The sequence below is a fragment of the Bombus pascuorum genome, chromosome 2 (genome assembly GCF_905332965.1).
Source record: "Bombus pascuorum chromosome 2, iyBomPasc1.1, whole genome shotgun sequence".
Lineage (NCBI taxonomy): Eukaryota > Metazoa > Arthropoda > Insecta > Hymenoptera > Apidae > Bombus > Bombus pascuorum.
Window position 1 is genome coordinate 3,430,281 of NC_083489.1, and position 14,322 is coordinate 3,444,602.

General features: G+C 30.9%; 4 protein-coding genes across 4 annotated transcripts; 3 read left to right on the plus strand and 1 right to left on the minus strand.

The window, feature by feature from the left end:
* Positions 1-1,238: 1,238 nt before the first annotated feature.
* On the plus strand, positions 1,239-4,442 carry LOC132916221 (heat shock protein 83-like). The gene is made up of 3 exons (XM_060976024.1): positions 1,239-1,582; positions 1,758-1,876; positions 2,088-4,442. The coding sequence occupies exons 1-3, from the start codon at positions 1,433-1,435 to the stop codon at positions 3,994-3,996; spliced, it is 2,178 nt and encodes a 725-aa protein (XP_060832007.1). The 5' UTR covers positions 1,239-1,432; the 3' UTR covers positions 3,997-4,442.
* Positions 4,443-5,003: 561 nt separating this feature from the next.
* Positions 5,004-9,191, plus strand: LOC132916219 (staphylococcal nuclease domain-containing protein 1). The gene is made up of 9 exons (XM_060976023.1): positions 5,004-5,324; positions 5,799-5,920; positions 6,017-6,159; positions 6,246-6,740; positions 6,829-7,306; positions 7,383-8,013; positions 8,102-8,551; positions 8,651-8,854; positions 8,950-9,191. The coding sequence occupies exons 1-9, from the start codon at positions 5,274-5,276 to the stop codon at positions 9,052-9,054; spliced, it is 2,679 nt and encodes an 892-aa protein (XP_060832006.1). The 5' UTR covers positions 5,004-5,273; the 3' UTR covers positions 9,055-9,191.
* A 1,399-nt stretch (positions 9,192-10,590) lies between these two features.
* LOC132916226 (methylosome protein WDR77-like) lies at positions 10,591-12,691 on the minus strand. Its single transcript, XM_060976041.1, has 6 exons — positions 12,550-12,691; positions 12,073-12,239; positions 11,619-11,952; positions 11,371-11,543; positions 11,092-11,284; positions 10,591-11,024 (listed from the first exon to the last, which is right to left on the minus strand). Exons 2-6 carry the CDS (start codon positions 12,182-12,184, stop codon positions 10,826-10,828), a joined length of 1,011 nt encoding a protein of 336 aa, XP_060832024.1. The 5' UTR covers positions 12,185-12,239; positions 12,550-12,691; the 3' UTR covers positions 10,591-10,825.
* Positions 12,628-14,237, plus strand: LOC132916224 (uncharacterized). Its single transcript, XM_060976039.1, has 2 exons — positions 12,628-12,858; positions 12,948-14,237. Exons 1-2 carry the CDS (start codon positions 12,628-12,630, stop codon positions 14,208-14,210), a joined length of 1,494 nt encoding a protein of 497 aa, XP_060832022.1. The 3' UTR covers positions 14,211-14,237.
* Positions 14,238-14,322: the final 85 nt, after the last annotated feature.

Genomic DNA, 14,322 nt, shown 5'->3' on the forward strand with positions numbered 1-14,322 from the left:
GTACTTTTCGCAATATTGTCATTTCTAGTAAAATCTATGTACTATCTTTACCTTCCATTGTAATATGATATTTTCCTTGTTCTACGGAATTTTTTAAACATGAGACTTTACTAATCGGACAGAATAAGTTCTATTAGAATTGTTTTCGCAAAACTAGTGCAAAAATAAAAGAAGGATACATTGTTGTCACGCGAATACCGTTTCTGATACGGTTCTGCGAACAGAAATCATTGATCGTGCTGTGCCTAACAACCTTATGTTCACCTTCTTAACTTATAAAAACAGACCATTGTTTCAACAAGATATATCGTAATACTCTACTTAGAATAATAAAAATATTGATTTGTTCGCTTTAAAGCATATAATAATATCATTCACCTTGTTTTCGAATAAAATTATTGATAAATAATTTCAGACATTCTAGAATAATTCGTTTATAATATATTGCAATATTTTGAAAACAACAATAATTAGCAGTTTAAGAGAAAGAAATACTAACTAATTAATAACTAACTAACAATTGTGCCAAAACAATAACAAATGAGACAAAACTACAATTCATATAAGAAGTTTGGACGAACATTGCTTATGTAAAATGACTAGACTTTTATAAAAATAATATTGTATATGCAATACAACATGGTAAAGAAATCACTCAACACAGTTATATAAAATAATTACTATGATTGCAGTATTGAATATCAGTGTCGTAATTTTAGCTTTTTACGATAATTATTAAGACTATTTTTACACGAGATAAATATCTATGTATTTCAGAGTTTTAAAAAATTGATATCAGACATAATAAAAAAATATCATAAACATGAAAAAATGTTACGTACACAACATCAAGCAGCGTTATATTCGTGTTTAATGTATATATGTATACAAGCGTTATTGTGCAAAATTTTGATATTTGTCGCATCCTCCCTCAATTTCCAGCACCGAGGTATCGCGATGTTTCTAGACATGTATATCCATGGCGTCATTTCCGCTAATACGTGACTGCGTTCAAAAGGGATTACTCTTATTATAATCTTCACCAGAACCATTGTTAATATTCTATGCTAAATACATTTAAAATTAATATTATGAATTTTAAAAACGTTTTCTCAAAAATATTCTGCGAAAAATTGTCTGAAAATATTGATTATAACAGCTTACATGATAGAATGTTCTAGAAAACGGACGAGCTTCCGGCTGGTGCCTTCTAGAATTTTCAAAGCTCAATAAAAGCGGCCGCTGCGCGCTACTATTGAATATTCTGAAAAGTGACGGCGGACGTAACGGATCTCCGAGAGTGATATAAAGCGATATTTCCTTTGCGATTATATTCGTACGGTATAATCACAACATTAGTGTGAAACAAATTATTCCTGATTAATTTGTGTGTCGATATTTGATTATACGTAATCAAATACAGAGAGAAAAGATGCCAGAAGACGTCACCATGGTCGGTGCCGGCGAGGTTGAAACTTTCGCCTTTCAGGCTGAAATTGCACAATTGATGAGCTTAATTATTAACACCTTCTATTCAAACAAAGAAATTTTCATTCGAGAATTGATTTCGAACGCATCTGATGTAAGTAAAATTTATTTTAATATCGTATTACATCACTGAAATCCTTCGCGTTAAATAGCTAGAATTCTTTGGATTAAATTATTTTAACCAAATTTTAAAGTTTCAAATGTTAAAATTACAAATTTTATATCGTTTTATAAAAATTTCTAAGTAATTTTTTATTTTTTCTATGCAGGCGTTGGACAAAATCCGTTATGAATCTCTCACAGATCCATCCAAATTGGACACATGCAAAGAGCTATTTATCAAAATCGTTCCCAATAAAAATGAACGTACCTTGACTATCCTTGATTCGTAAGTATTAGTTTTTATCATATAAATTTTTTTCATATACCGAAACTTTAATTCATTTCATCTATTCTATTAATCATGTATTCTCTCAATTTATTAAAAAGATATGAATTATTTTAACTACTTGATGTAAAATCAGTACAAAAGGTATAAACCTGTATAAATCTAATTTATGTTAAAAGCAAAATGAATAAAGAAATTTTCTTTCTTACAGTGGTATTGGTATGACAAAAGCTGATTTAGTCAACAACTTGGGTACCATTGCTAGGTCTGGTACAAAGGCATTTATGGAAGCCCTTCAGGCTGGTGCAGATATCTCTATGATTGGTCAGTTTGGTGTGGGTTTCTACTCTGCTTATCTTGTAGCGGATAAAGTTATTGTCATCTCAAAACATAATGATGATGAACAATATGTTTGGGAGTCTTCCGCTGGTGGTTCCTTCACGGTCCGTCCTGATAGTGGAGAACCAATTGGAAGAGGTACCAAAATTATCTTGCACATCAAAGAAGATCAAACCGAATACTTGGAGGAATCCAAAATCAAAGAAATTGTCAAGAAACATTCTCAATTTATTGGCTACCCGATTAAACTTGTTGTTGAGAAAGAAAGAGACAAGGAACTAAGCGAAGATGAAGAAGAGGAGGAAGAAGAAAAGAAAGAAGGAGAAGCTGAAGATACCAGCAAGCCTAAAATTGAAGAAGTTGGAGAAGATGAAGATGAAGATAAACCTAAAGATGAGAAGAAGAAGAAAAAGAAGACCATTAAGGAGAAGTACACCGAAGATGAGGAATTAAACAAAACAAAACCAATCTGGACAAGAAACCCAGACGACATCTCACAAGAAGAATATGGCGAATTTTATAAAAGTTTAACCAATGATTGGGAAGATCATTTGGCTGTCAAACACTTCTCTGTAGAAGGTCAATTGGAATTCCGGGCGTTGCTCTTCGTTCCACGACGTGCACCGTTTGACCTTTTCGAGAATAAGAAGAGAAAGAATAACATCAAATTGTATGTACGCAGAGTTTTTATTATGGACAACTGCGAAGACCTTATCCCAGAATACCTTAACTTCATCAAAGGTGTCGTGGACAGTGAAGATCTTCCATTGAATATTTCCCGTGAGATGCTACAACAAAACAAAATCCTCAAAGTCATCAGAAAGAATCTTGTCAAAAAATGTCTAGAACTTTTCGAAGAATTGTCTGAAGATAAGGAGAGCTACAAAAAATGCTATGAACAATTTAGTAAGAATATAAAATTAGGTATCCACGAAGATAGTCAGAATAGGAAGAAACTCTCAGAATTGCTTAGATATCACACATCTGCATCTGGAGATGAAATGTGCTCGTTGAAGGACTATGTTGGAAGAATGAAAGAAAATCAGAAACACATCTATTATATCACTGGTGAAAGCAGGGAGCAAGTAGCCAATAGTTCGTTTGTAGAAAGAGTTAAGAAGCGTGGTTTTGAAGTAGTATACATGACAGAACCCATTGATGAATATGTTGTCCAACAACTGAAAGAGTTTGATGGCAAACAGTTAGTATCTGTGACTAAAGAAGGCTTGGAACTTCCAGAGGATGAGGAAGAGAAAAAGAAGCGCGAAGAAGACAAAGCTAAATTCGAGAATCTCTGCAAAGTTATGAAAGACATCTTAGACAAGAAAGTAGAAAAAGTTGTAGTATCCAACAGGTTAGTTGATTCTCCATGCTGTATCGTTACGTCGCAATATGGATGGACTGCAAATATGGAAAGGATCATGAAAGCTCAAGCCCTCCGAGATGCATCCACTATGGGATATATGGCTGCCAAGAAGCATTTAGAAATCAATCCAGATCACCCAATCATGGAGAATTTGAGGCAAAAGGCTGAAGCAGACAAGCATGACAAATCTGTAAAAGATTTGGTCATGCTTCTGTTCGAGACAGCACTTCTCTCTTCCGGTTTTGCTCTCGAAGACCCACAAGTACATGCATCCAGAATATACAGAATGATCAAACTTGGTCTTGGTTTTGATGATGATGATACACCAAACGTAGAGGATGAGAAGATGGACACAGAAGTTCCTCCTTTGGAAGATGACGCAGAAGAAGCATCTAGAATGGAAGAAGTAGATTAAGACTTTTACAGTTTAAAATTACTTAACTAAATCCAAAGACTTCTAGGATGTAGAAAGACTGTTACAAATTAATTTTACTTAAGTATTGAAACTTTTCTTTGTCTTTCTATATGTAACAGAATGAAGTGTCATGCCTAATTAAGTATCATATAGTGCTAATTAATATCTGTATTTATTTGAGAAATATGACAAAGTATAAGTTTCCTGCATTCCGCCAATAGCGCTCTTCAAATCAAGCCTGGCACTTGATTCTGTCCCCAAATTCTTTTTTATGGTGTCATTTTCATGCGTCAGCATTATCATTTTATTTTTTTTGTGCACTGTACATCATTACGATTTCATTTCCCACTTCCATCATTCCATATTGAAATCGTCATGTAATCTGATAAAAGATTGAAACCGTTATAAACAATTTTGTGTGTAATAAAACAACCTTACACATTAAAGTAACCTGTGTATTTTCTAAATTACCATAATTTTATTTCAATTAAAACATTTTGAGCATAAATCGCAAAATTCCCCAACTTTAAATAAATAGTTATATATATTTATTAAATTCCGTTACTTCCTAATGGAAGTTGACTTTTAAGTTATGAGTAAAATTAAGAATAATGCGACAAAAATGTTTTCATGTTGAAATTTATAAGGATAAGTATACATGTTTTGAAATATTGACTTCACAATGCGTCAACCATGCTTATCGATTATAAGTGCATTCACCGCACATGGTGAATGGATTCATCGACCGCCTATAAATATACATAGCTTTTTTAATGCAATAGGTTATAATAAATACAATAGATTAATCTAAACAATATTAAAGAGAAAAAATTGTATTCAAATCCATCTTGAACAATAAGTCATATAAATAATAAATAATTATATATGTACTTGTTCACAGGTTAATTATAAATTTTATAATATTGATACTTTTTTCTACCGATTGAATTATTGGTGTAGGTTGACCGATAGAGCGCGACACTGGAGATTGTCGAAGTGTTGCGTGTTGCCACATCACCACCAAATCAAACGTCTTGGACGATGTTTCTGTGTAGATTGCGCTCGTGCCGACTCCATCACAATACGTGGAAAGCGTGAGTTTCTCGACTCCGATTCAACATGTCAAATTTTTCTTGAATTTCTAACGAATATTCACTAGAAAAGCAAAAACCAACGCGTAGATAGCTTTTTGTTTACCAAATAGCTTTTCCGGCTTGGCGTAGACTGAGAAATTAGAAATTTTTTCGTGGTGCATAACGTGGTAAACGAACGACACGATGAGCGCACCCCAGGGGCAAGTGAAACCAAGAAACGGAGTAGTAAAACAGGTAAAGTATTAAAAATCCTATGGCAATCTGTTCGCTAAAGAATTTTTTACTCAAATGTAAATACGATTTATGTGATTACCGTCATGTATAACCTCATATTTTGATGTGTATGTGGTCGTGTACGATATTGTTGGTGCAAATAATCAGTACCGACAACATATGGCCGTTACATGGAAGGAATTTCGTTTTATTCACTATTTTCTTTTGTTAGCGGATTATTAATGGTGATTTGGCTGACATGCCGTTAAAACATTATATACTTGATAAAGAAATACCTTTTACTTATTTATTATGTATTTTGTTTTATACCACTGTAAACCGAATAATCTACAGTAGAGCTTACTTTTAATCTCCTAGACTTCTATGAAAAATATAATATTATATTATAATATATTACCATTATACATACTGGAACACTGAAAATTAAAAATAGATTTAATTATATATTTTCAATGTGAAATTTTATATTTGAAGGTTACTTCAGGGGATACCATTGTTATTCGTGGCCAGCCTATGGGTGGCCCTCCTCCAGAAGTTACTATTAATCTTTGTAATATTACTGCTCCAAAATTAGAACGGTGGAAAGGAAATGATAGGTATATTTAAATTTTCATTTTATTTTATCTACTTTGATTAGTTTGTTAAGTTTGTTTACTAATATATATATATTACAAAATCTTTTTTGTTTTCAGTATGGATGAAAGTAAAGATGAACCATATGCTTGGGAAGCTAGAGAATTTTTACGTAAGAAACTCATTGGTCAAGATGTAGCTTTTATTACAGAAAAATCAATTAATACAAACAGAACATATGGTACTGTGTGGTTAGGAAAAGGTATATTTTACACAAATTCTTTTATTAATTATGTATTATATAAAATTGATTAAAGAATGGTTTATTTAACTTCCTAATAATAATAGATAGAAATGGAGAGAATGTAATTGAAACATTAGTATCCGAGGGTTTGGTAACTGTAAAAAAAGAAACCAGAAATCCGAGTCCTGAACTAACCCGATTAACTGAACTAGAAAATACAGCTAAAGCAGCAAAGAAAGGAAAATGGTCGGAGTCACCAAGTTCTGAACATATACGCGATGTAAAATGGACTGCTGATGATCCTCGCAAATTGGTTGAAAAATTTGGAAAGAAGCCAGTAAAGGCTATTATTGAATTTGTATTTGACGGATCTACAGTGAAAGCACTTTTATTACCTGATTTTTACAACATAGTATTAATGATATCGGGTGTTCGTTGCCCTGGATGGCCAAACGGAAGACGTGAATATTCAATGGGTGATCCGTACGCAGATGAAGCAAGATATTTTGTAGAATCCCGCCTTCTACATAGAGATGTTGAAATAGTACTTGAATCTGTTAATAACAACAATTTCATTGGCAGCATTCTTCATCCAAAGGGTTGGTAGTTCAGAGAAAATTATGCAAATCAAGTCTTTTATGATTACATATTTGAATAAGCAATCATAAACTTTCTTATGTCCAACAGGTAATATTGCCGAAATTTTATTGAGTGAAGGTTTTGCTAAATGCCAGGATTGGTCAATTAATAATAGTAGATCTGGTGCAGAGAAACTTTATCTTGCAGAAAAAGCTGCAAAAGAAGCACGTTTACGTTTATGGAAAGATTACAAACCATCAGGTCCACAAATTGAATTTACCGGTACTATTGTCGAAATTGTCAATGCAGATGCACTTATAATTAGGACGCAAAATGGAGAAAACAAAAAAGTGTTTTTGAGCAGTATTCGACCCCCATCTAGAGAAAAAAAGTTTAATGAGGAGCCAAATAACGCAACTAAAAAAGATTTCAAACCTCTTTATGATATTCCATGGATGTTAGAAGCACGTGAATTTTTACGTGAGAAATTTATTAGGAAAAACGTAAAAATCATGGTTGACTATATTCAACCTGCTAGAGACAATTTCCCAGAAAAATTATGTTGCACTGTTACTTGCGGTAAAACGTATGTTATAACAAAACTTAGCTGTTTTTCACTTACCTCCATTAAAATGTTTTATATAACATAAATATTGTTTTAGGAACATTGCTGAGGCTTTAGTTGCACGAGGTCTGGCAAGAGTTATCAAGTACAGGCAAAATGACGATCAACGTTCTTCTCACTACAACTTGTTACAAGTTGCAGAAAGCAAGGCAGAAAAATCTCAACATGGTTTACACGCAAAGAAGGATATTCCTGTACATAGATTAGTAGACCTTTCTAATGATCCTTCAAAGGCAAAGGCATTTTTAACATCGCTTAAACGAGCGCAGGGGATTAGAGCTGTGGTTGAATTTGTTACGAGTGGTTCGCGTCTAAAATTATTTTTGCCAAAAGAAGATCAACTCATTACGTTTGTTTTGGCTGGTATAAGAACTCCACGATGTCAAAGATCATTGCCAGGTGGTGGTATTGTTAAAGCAGATGAATATGGCGAGAAAGCATTAGCCTTCACTAGAGAACATTGCTTCCAAAGGGATGTAGAAATAAAAATTGAAAGTACAGAAACTAAAGGAAGTGGATTTATTGGATGGTTAACTGTAAATGATATCAATATGTCTGTTACTCTTGTTGAAGAAGGTCTCGCAGAAGTAGTTACTTTCCCCGATTTCGGAGAATTAACAAGAACGCTTAAAGCTGCAGAAGAACGTGCCAAAACAAAGAAATTAAACGTATGTAGATTCAAATGTCACTTAAACGTTAATTAATAGCTGTAATAATTGTAATAATCTGAAAAAAATAATCTGTTGTGTATTACAGATGTGGAAGAACTATGTAGAAGTACAAGTTGAAAATGAAAAGAATGAAAGCGATAAAGAAATTGTTGAAAGAAAAATTGACTATCAAGAAGTAGTACTTTCTGAAGTTACCGAAGATCTTCACTTTTATTCGCAAAGTGTTGATCAACGTAGTATGTTGGAGAATTTACTTTTGCAATTGCGTCAAGAATTAGCATCCAATCCACCACTTCCGGGTGCTTATAAGCCCATTCGAGGTGAATTAGCAGTTGCCAAATTTACTGGCGATGATGAGTGGTATCGCGTTAAAATAGAGAAGGTTTTTGGTACAAATGTCAGTGTATTTTATGTCGATTATGGTAACAGAGAAACAATTAATATCACAAGAGTTGCGGATTTACCATCAAGATTTGCTAATGATAAACCCTATGCTCACGAACATGTTCTCGCATGTGTTGCACTTCCAAACGACGTAAGTATTTTTATAAAGAAATACGGTTTAATTAATAAATGTTTTATTTTTTAAATTACAAATGATTTGTTGTAATTTTCTGTTTATAACTATTCATAGAATGATGACAAAAAAGCGGCAGTTGAAATATTTAAGGAAGACGTCATGGATAAAATTTTATTATTGAATACAGAATTTAAGCTAAATAATATTACTGCTGTCACTTTAGTTAATTCTTCTACTAATGATGATATTGCGAAAGGACTTATTTCTGATGGGTTATTACTCGTTCAGAATCAACGCGATAGAAGACTTACAAAATTGGTAAATTAATATTTACGTACTTTTATATTTACATATGTATATCAGTACTTTACAGTAGGTGCATGAAATAATTTTTATGTATTAATTCGCTATAGATTGAAGAATATAAGAAAGCAGAAGAAGATGCAAAGCATAATCGACGTAATATTTGGAGATACGGAGACATACGAGCAGACGACGAAAAAGAATTTGGACTGTAAAGAACTAAATGCTCAAGGAAGGACTGGTTAAAAAGTGATCAATACAGGGAAAAAGACATGTTACGAACTGCATAATAATTATGTAAGAACCCATTACATAGATTAACGAAAAATAATAAATGCCCATATGAGAGTTATATGTTGCATTGATTATGATGCAATTATACTTCATTGCATAAAAATATGAATTGTACATAACAATTTCATTAATTCTTGTAATTTTTAAACGAAACAGTGACATAATATATTGCATAATATGTTGTCATCAATCATTGTTTGTATTTCAATGTAAAATTCTGTTATTAATGAACTTCAAGAATTTTATGGTTAACTGTTTTAAAACTTTCACAATTTATGTGCAATTTATTTTTAATCATGTGCATTATAATTGTGAAAAATCATTTTTTTTCTTTCTACAAATTTACATTACATTTAAAGTCATATGAAAATGGTACGAATGAATATAAAATCTATGACTGTATATTTTGTCAAACATACTTAAGTATGTAAGAATTTATATTAAGAAAGTATATTATATTTTGAGTAAAAATAGATCATTGGTCAAATAATTCCACTATTATACGTAATATATTACGTATATATACAAAAATTTTCACCTGGTAATATGAAAAGATACACTGTTATCTTATATCTACTTTGTTTCATAATTATATTTTTACTTTTCTTGAAATTGAAATCAGAATTACTTACCTTAATTTTTCATAGATTTTCTTTTTTATAAACATTAAAAACAAAATATTTGTTAAATAATTTGTTCACTCTTCTATTTGCCTGATATAATAACAAGCTATTCTCATTATTTTTTTCATTAATGGAATGAATTATTTTGGATATAAAATTAAAAGAATTATTTTTTTTCATGAATATTGGTGCAATTTACATATGATAAATACAATTTGAAATAATATTTCGTAAATAAAAAGTTATATTACTTTGAGTATAAGTTTGTGAAAAATGAAAGAAACATTGCAAAAACTTTTCAATAAATTTTGTATGAATATTCAGCTTAAAAGATTATGTATTCATTGTATCCTTAATAATTTCAAATACAGAGTTATGCCCATATTTTATAACCGAATATTTATAAATTTATCAGTGCGAACAAGCTTGATTTAATGTCTGAACATTTCAATAATTAATATAAATATATCATTAAAATACATGATCAGGCAAGGAAGAGAGCAATATATACTATATACGTATATTTACAGTATAAAATTTAAAAGTGAAAAATTAAGAACCTTTTAAATATGAATGTAATATCAGTTATATAATTTAAAGATTTGACTGATTTGTAATTATTTTATAGTGACACATGTTACACATATGTGTACTGCAAATAAACTATGAAACTTTTTTATTTATGTTGCTACTTTTTTTTTTACATTAATAATAATTTTCTGATTTCAGTATCTTTATTCTTTAAATGCATTTTTTATTTTAATTTAATGCGATTACACAAATAATTTCTATGTTTAAATAAAATTTTGTATTTAATACTTTATATAAACTGTATTACTTTTAAATATTCTGCTGTTTTATTATAAAGAGGTATAAAAATACTATAAAAAACAGTTACATAACTACAAATAATTTGTATGAATATAAATATGAACAATATAGAGGATTAACTATATGGAATGAAAGTGAAACAAACTAAATACACCAGTCTAAAAATCTATTTTTATGTATAGAAACACAAAAGTAGTGTATGAGGTGAAACAATTTAAATCATAGTCATATTAATAAGTTATACATTGTTTTGGAACTTTGTTGTATGTTTTAACACTGCATTATCCCAAGAGCAAGAATATAAATGGCGATCAAACCATGTAAGACCACGTACGAAGTCAGTGTGACGATCATCTTTGTATATTGGTGAAAGTTGATTGTTTACATCAAACACTTCTACAAAAACATCATCACAGCATACTGCTAACTCTTCTACCCTGTTATGTAATAATATTATGTAATTTATTATACTGATAAAATCTATAATTTGTCAGCTTATATTACCTTGCTGAATCTAGATTAAATACAAGTCTATGTACTGGTCTAGAAGATGCAATTGATTTTGATAATAGTTTTACACCTCCCTTTCTGATATCAACTATTACGATCTCTCCACTATCAGTACCAATGGCTACAATATTTGATTTATTGGGGCTCCAACATATTGCTCCTAAACCAACATTTTTCTTCAGAATACCTAACAAATAAAAGATTAGATTTAAATAACATTCATGACAATACTAAGTGTTATATATAAGTATCTGTATTATTATGAATACATGCTTTGGGCTGGTCTTGTTAGCCTTATATCCCACATTAATGCTTCACAATCATACGATGTTGACACAAATTCTGTGTTACTTCCAGGTTTAACATTGACACAAGTGATTAAATCTGTATGAGCAAAGCTAAATGAATTTGTTGCCATTAACTCTGATATATCCCATATTTTTATACTGTAAAATATTTGTAATTCATTATTATAAATATTTAAAATGCCTTTTAATATCAGAAACTTAGATTATTTTTACCAACAATCCATTCCTCCTGAAACTACATGACACTTATCAGCAAATGCAGACAAAGTTAATAGACAATCATCATGTAAAGTAGCATATCCTGCAGATTGCAATTCTTTTGAATCATCAGACTTTGTAGATACATCAAAAACTTGCAAGGTTCCACTATCTTGGCCAATTACAAATTTATCGTGTTGTAAGAAAATACCATCGCAAACACCACTCTCTGTTTTTGCATGGAGGAAGGCTTTATCCCTATCAAACTCTTTAATATCATTGTAATACCAAACAGCACCATTCCAATAGCGATCTGTCAGGTTACTTGCTCCAAGAATAGCACTTTTTTCTGCAAAATAAAGAAATGTTTATGTATTAAATGATATTTGTATAACAAACATAAATATATTTACAAATAAATATACAATCTTTGTAAAGACTTCCACATAAAGAATTTAAATTATATTACCATTATATATATTGATAAACTGCAAGTGTTTATTAGAAACAGGTGGTCTATCTGTTATTGTCATGTTTCTATAAACATCGGTATTTAAATTGGGCGGTGTTAAAAAGTCCATAATAAATTAATTTTCAAAATTAATAATGCTAACAATGCCGAACTTAATTGATATACTGTAACATAAATTATAGCAAATAGTTATTTGTATTCGACTGTTAAAGGTATACTATAAATCATTGCAGATCACATATTCAAATTAAATATCACGTAAAAGGCGTAGAATATTTATTAACCTGTATATTTTTATATTATAAGTCCATGTATGCGATCACGGTCGTAATACACGTGAAGAGGTGTGAGCACGCAACGAGGGAAATGTGACGAATATAAAGTCAAAAATATTTACATAGCTTGAGGATAGCTTGAGGATGTGTTTCGCGCATGCGTGATACGTACATGTACATAGGTATACTTACTACTTACATTTTGTCAATGCTCAGATTGTATCGTGTTTACACCTAGCCCGTTAGAAAGTGATTTTTTATTGCAAAATACGAAGAAATGGTATTTTATTGTGTAATTTCTGGTTGCAAAACCAACCGCCCGGGTGGTTTAAAGTTGCCGCTTTTTTCGGTACCGAAAGATATCGTACGTAGACAAAATTGGGAAACTGCACTTGGTATAAAAAATTTGGAGTCCTCAAAACATCGCGTATGTGAAAAACATTTTCCTCCAGAAAATGTGATACGATGTACAGAACACAGGGATGCGTCTGGAAATTTAATTGCCAAGGTATAAATTAAAATACGTATAAATTAAATTTATTCTCATTCTTAAAGTAAACTCATATTCAAAATATTTTTTAATTGTTTTTGTTCTAGGTACCACTTCGAACTTTTCGACTTTCTGAAAATGCAATTCCATCTCTTTCTCCGAATGGTAATATGGATGAAAAGGAAAATATTGAAGAACTTGATAATTCTGTCCATGAAGACACATCTGAGAATGTTCTGTATGATACTACAAATCAGATTTTTGACAGTACAATTCATGACCATGGTTACACACACAATATAGTTACAATGGATATAAAAGAAGAAGTAATGATCGATTCATCAGAAGAAGAAAATATTCAGTGCGCAGATCAAGAAGAAGAAAATATTCAGTGCGCAGATCAAGAAGAAGAAAATATTCAGTACGCAGATCAAGAAGAAGAAGAAGAAAATATATTTACGCAGTTATGTGAAAATATTAATTTCTTTCAACTACCAAAAGATTGGACTGTACATATTCCTTCTAATAAAAATAGCGTAGCTTTTTTAGAAATTGAAATCAATTTAACCAATGATAATTACAATGCTTGTCTAGTAAAAAGAAGTATTATAATAAAAGATAATATGGATATTGTATATATAGCATTGGAAAAAACTATATCTTCAGAAAAACTTAATCTTCCAAATAAATTTCACAATTTTGAAGAATTGAGGATAATACTAAATCATTTTTCTAATATGTTATTTTGTTCTGGCATAGCTGACATTGATGGTGTAAACCTAGTAAAAAATACAATTGGATATACTGATTGTCATGATAAATTAAGGCATAAAAAGTGTCATATATTAACTTTATTTGAAAAATGTGAAATGTGTGAAAAAGTGAGGAGAACTGTTAGACAAAAAAGACGCCGTATGTCCAAAAGAAATATGGGTGAGGAAATTACTGATTTTACAAACAGAGATGTTTTACACATCTGGAAGAAGAAGTTTGACGCACAAAGAAGTGCACTTTTCCGTGCAAAAAAAACAATTAGAACACTTCAAGATCGTATTAATGAAATGAAGGTTGATTTAAGTAATATAGATATACAAACTGTACTTAAAAAATGCAGAGAACACCAAATTCCAGATATACAGATGACGTTAATTGAACAAATTATAGCATCAGCAAAATTGAAAAGTGTAAAAGGTCAACGATATAGTGGAGATTGGATGATGCTATGTACTTTAATGTACATTCGTTCTCCTGAAGGGTATGGACATTTACAAAAGTTGAATATATTGCCTTTGCCCTGTGCAAGAACTGTTCGTCGATGTTTATCTCTTGTAGAAACAAAGTGTGGTCTAGATAATAAGTTTTTCGAATAAAAGTCTATATGTTCGTTATAGAAAAAACTTAATTATTTAAGAATTTCACCTTTAATGCATCTGTTATTTCATCTGCTTATGACAATAATCTCTTGCAACATAAAGTTTCTTG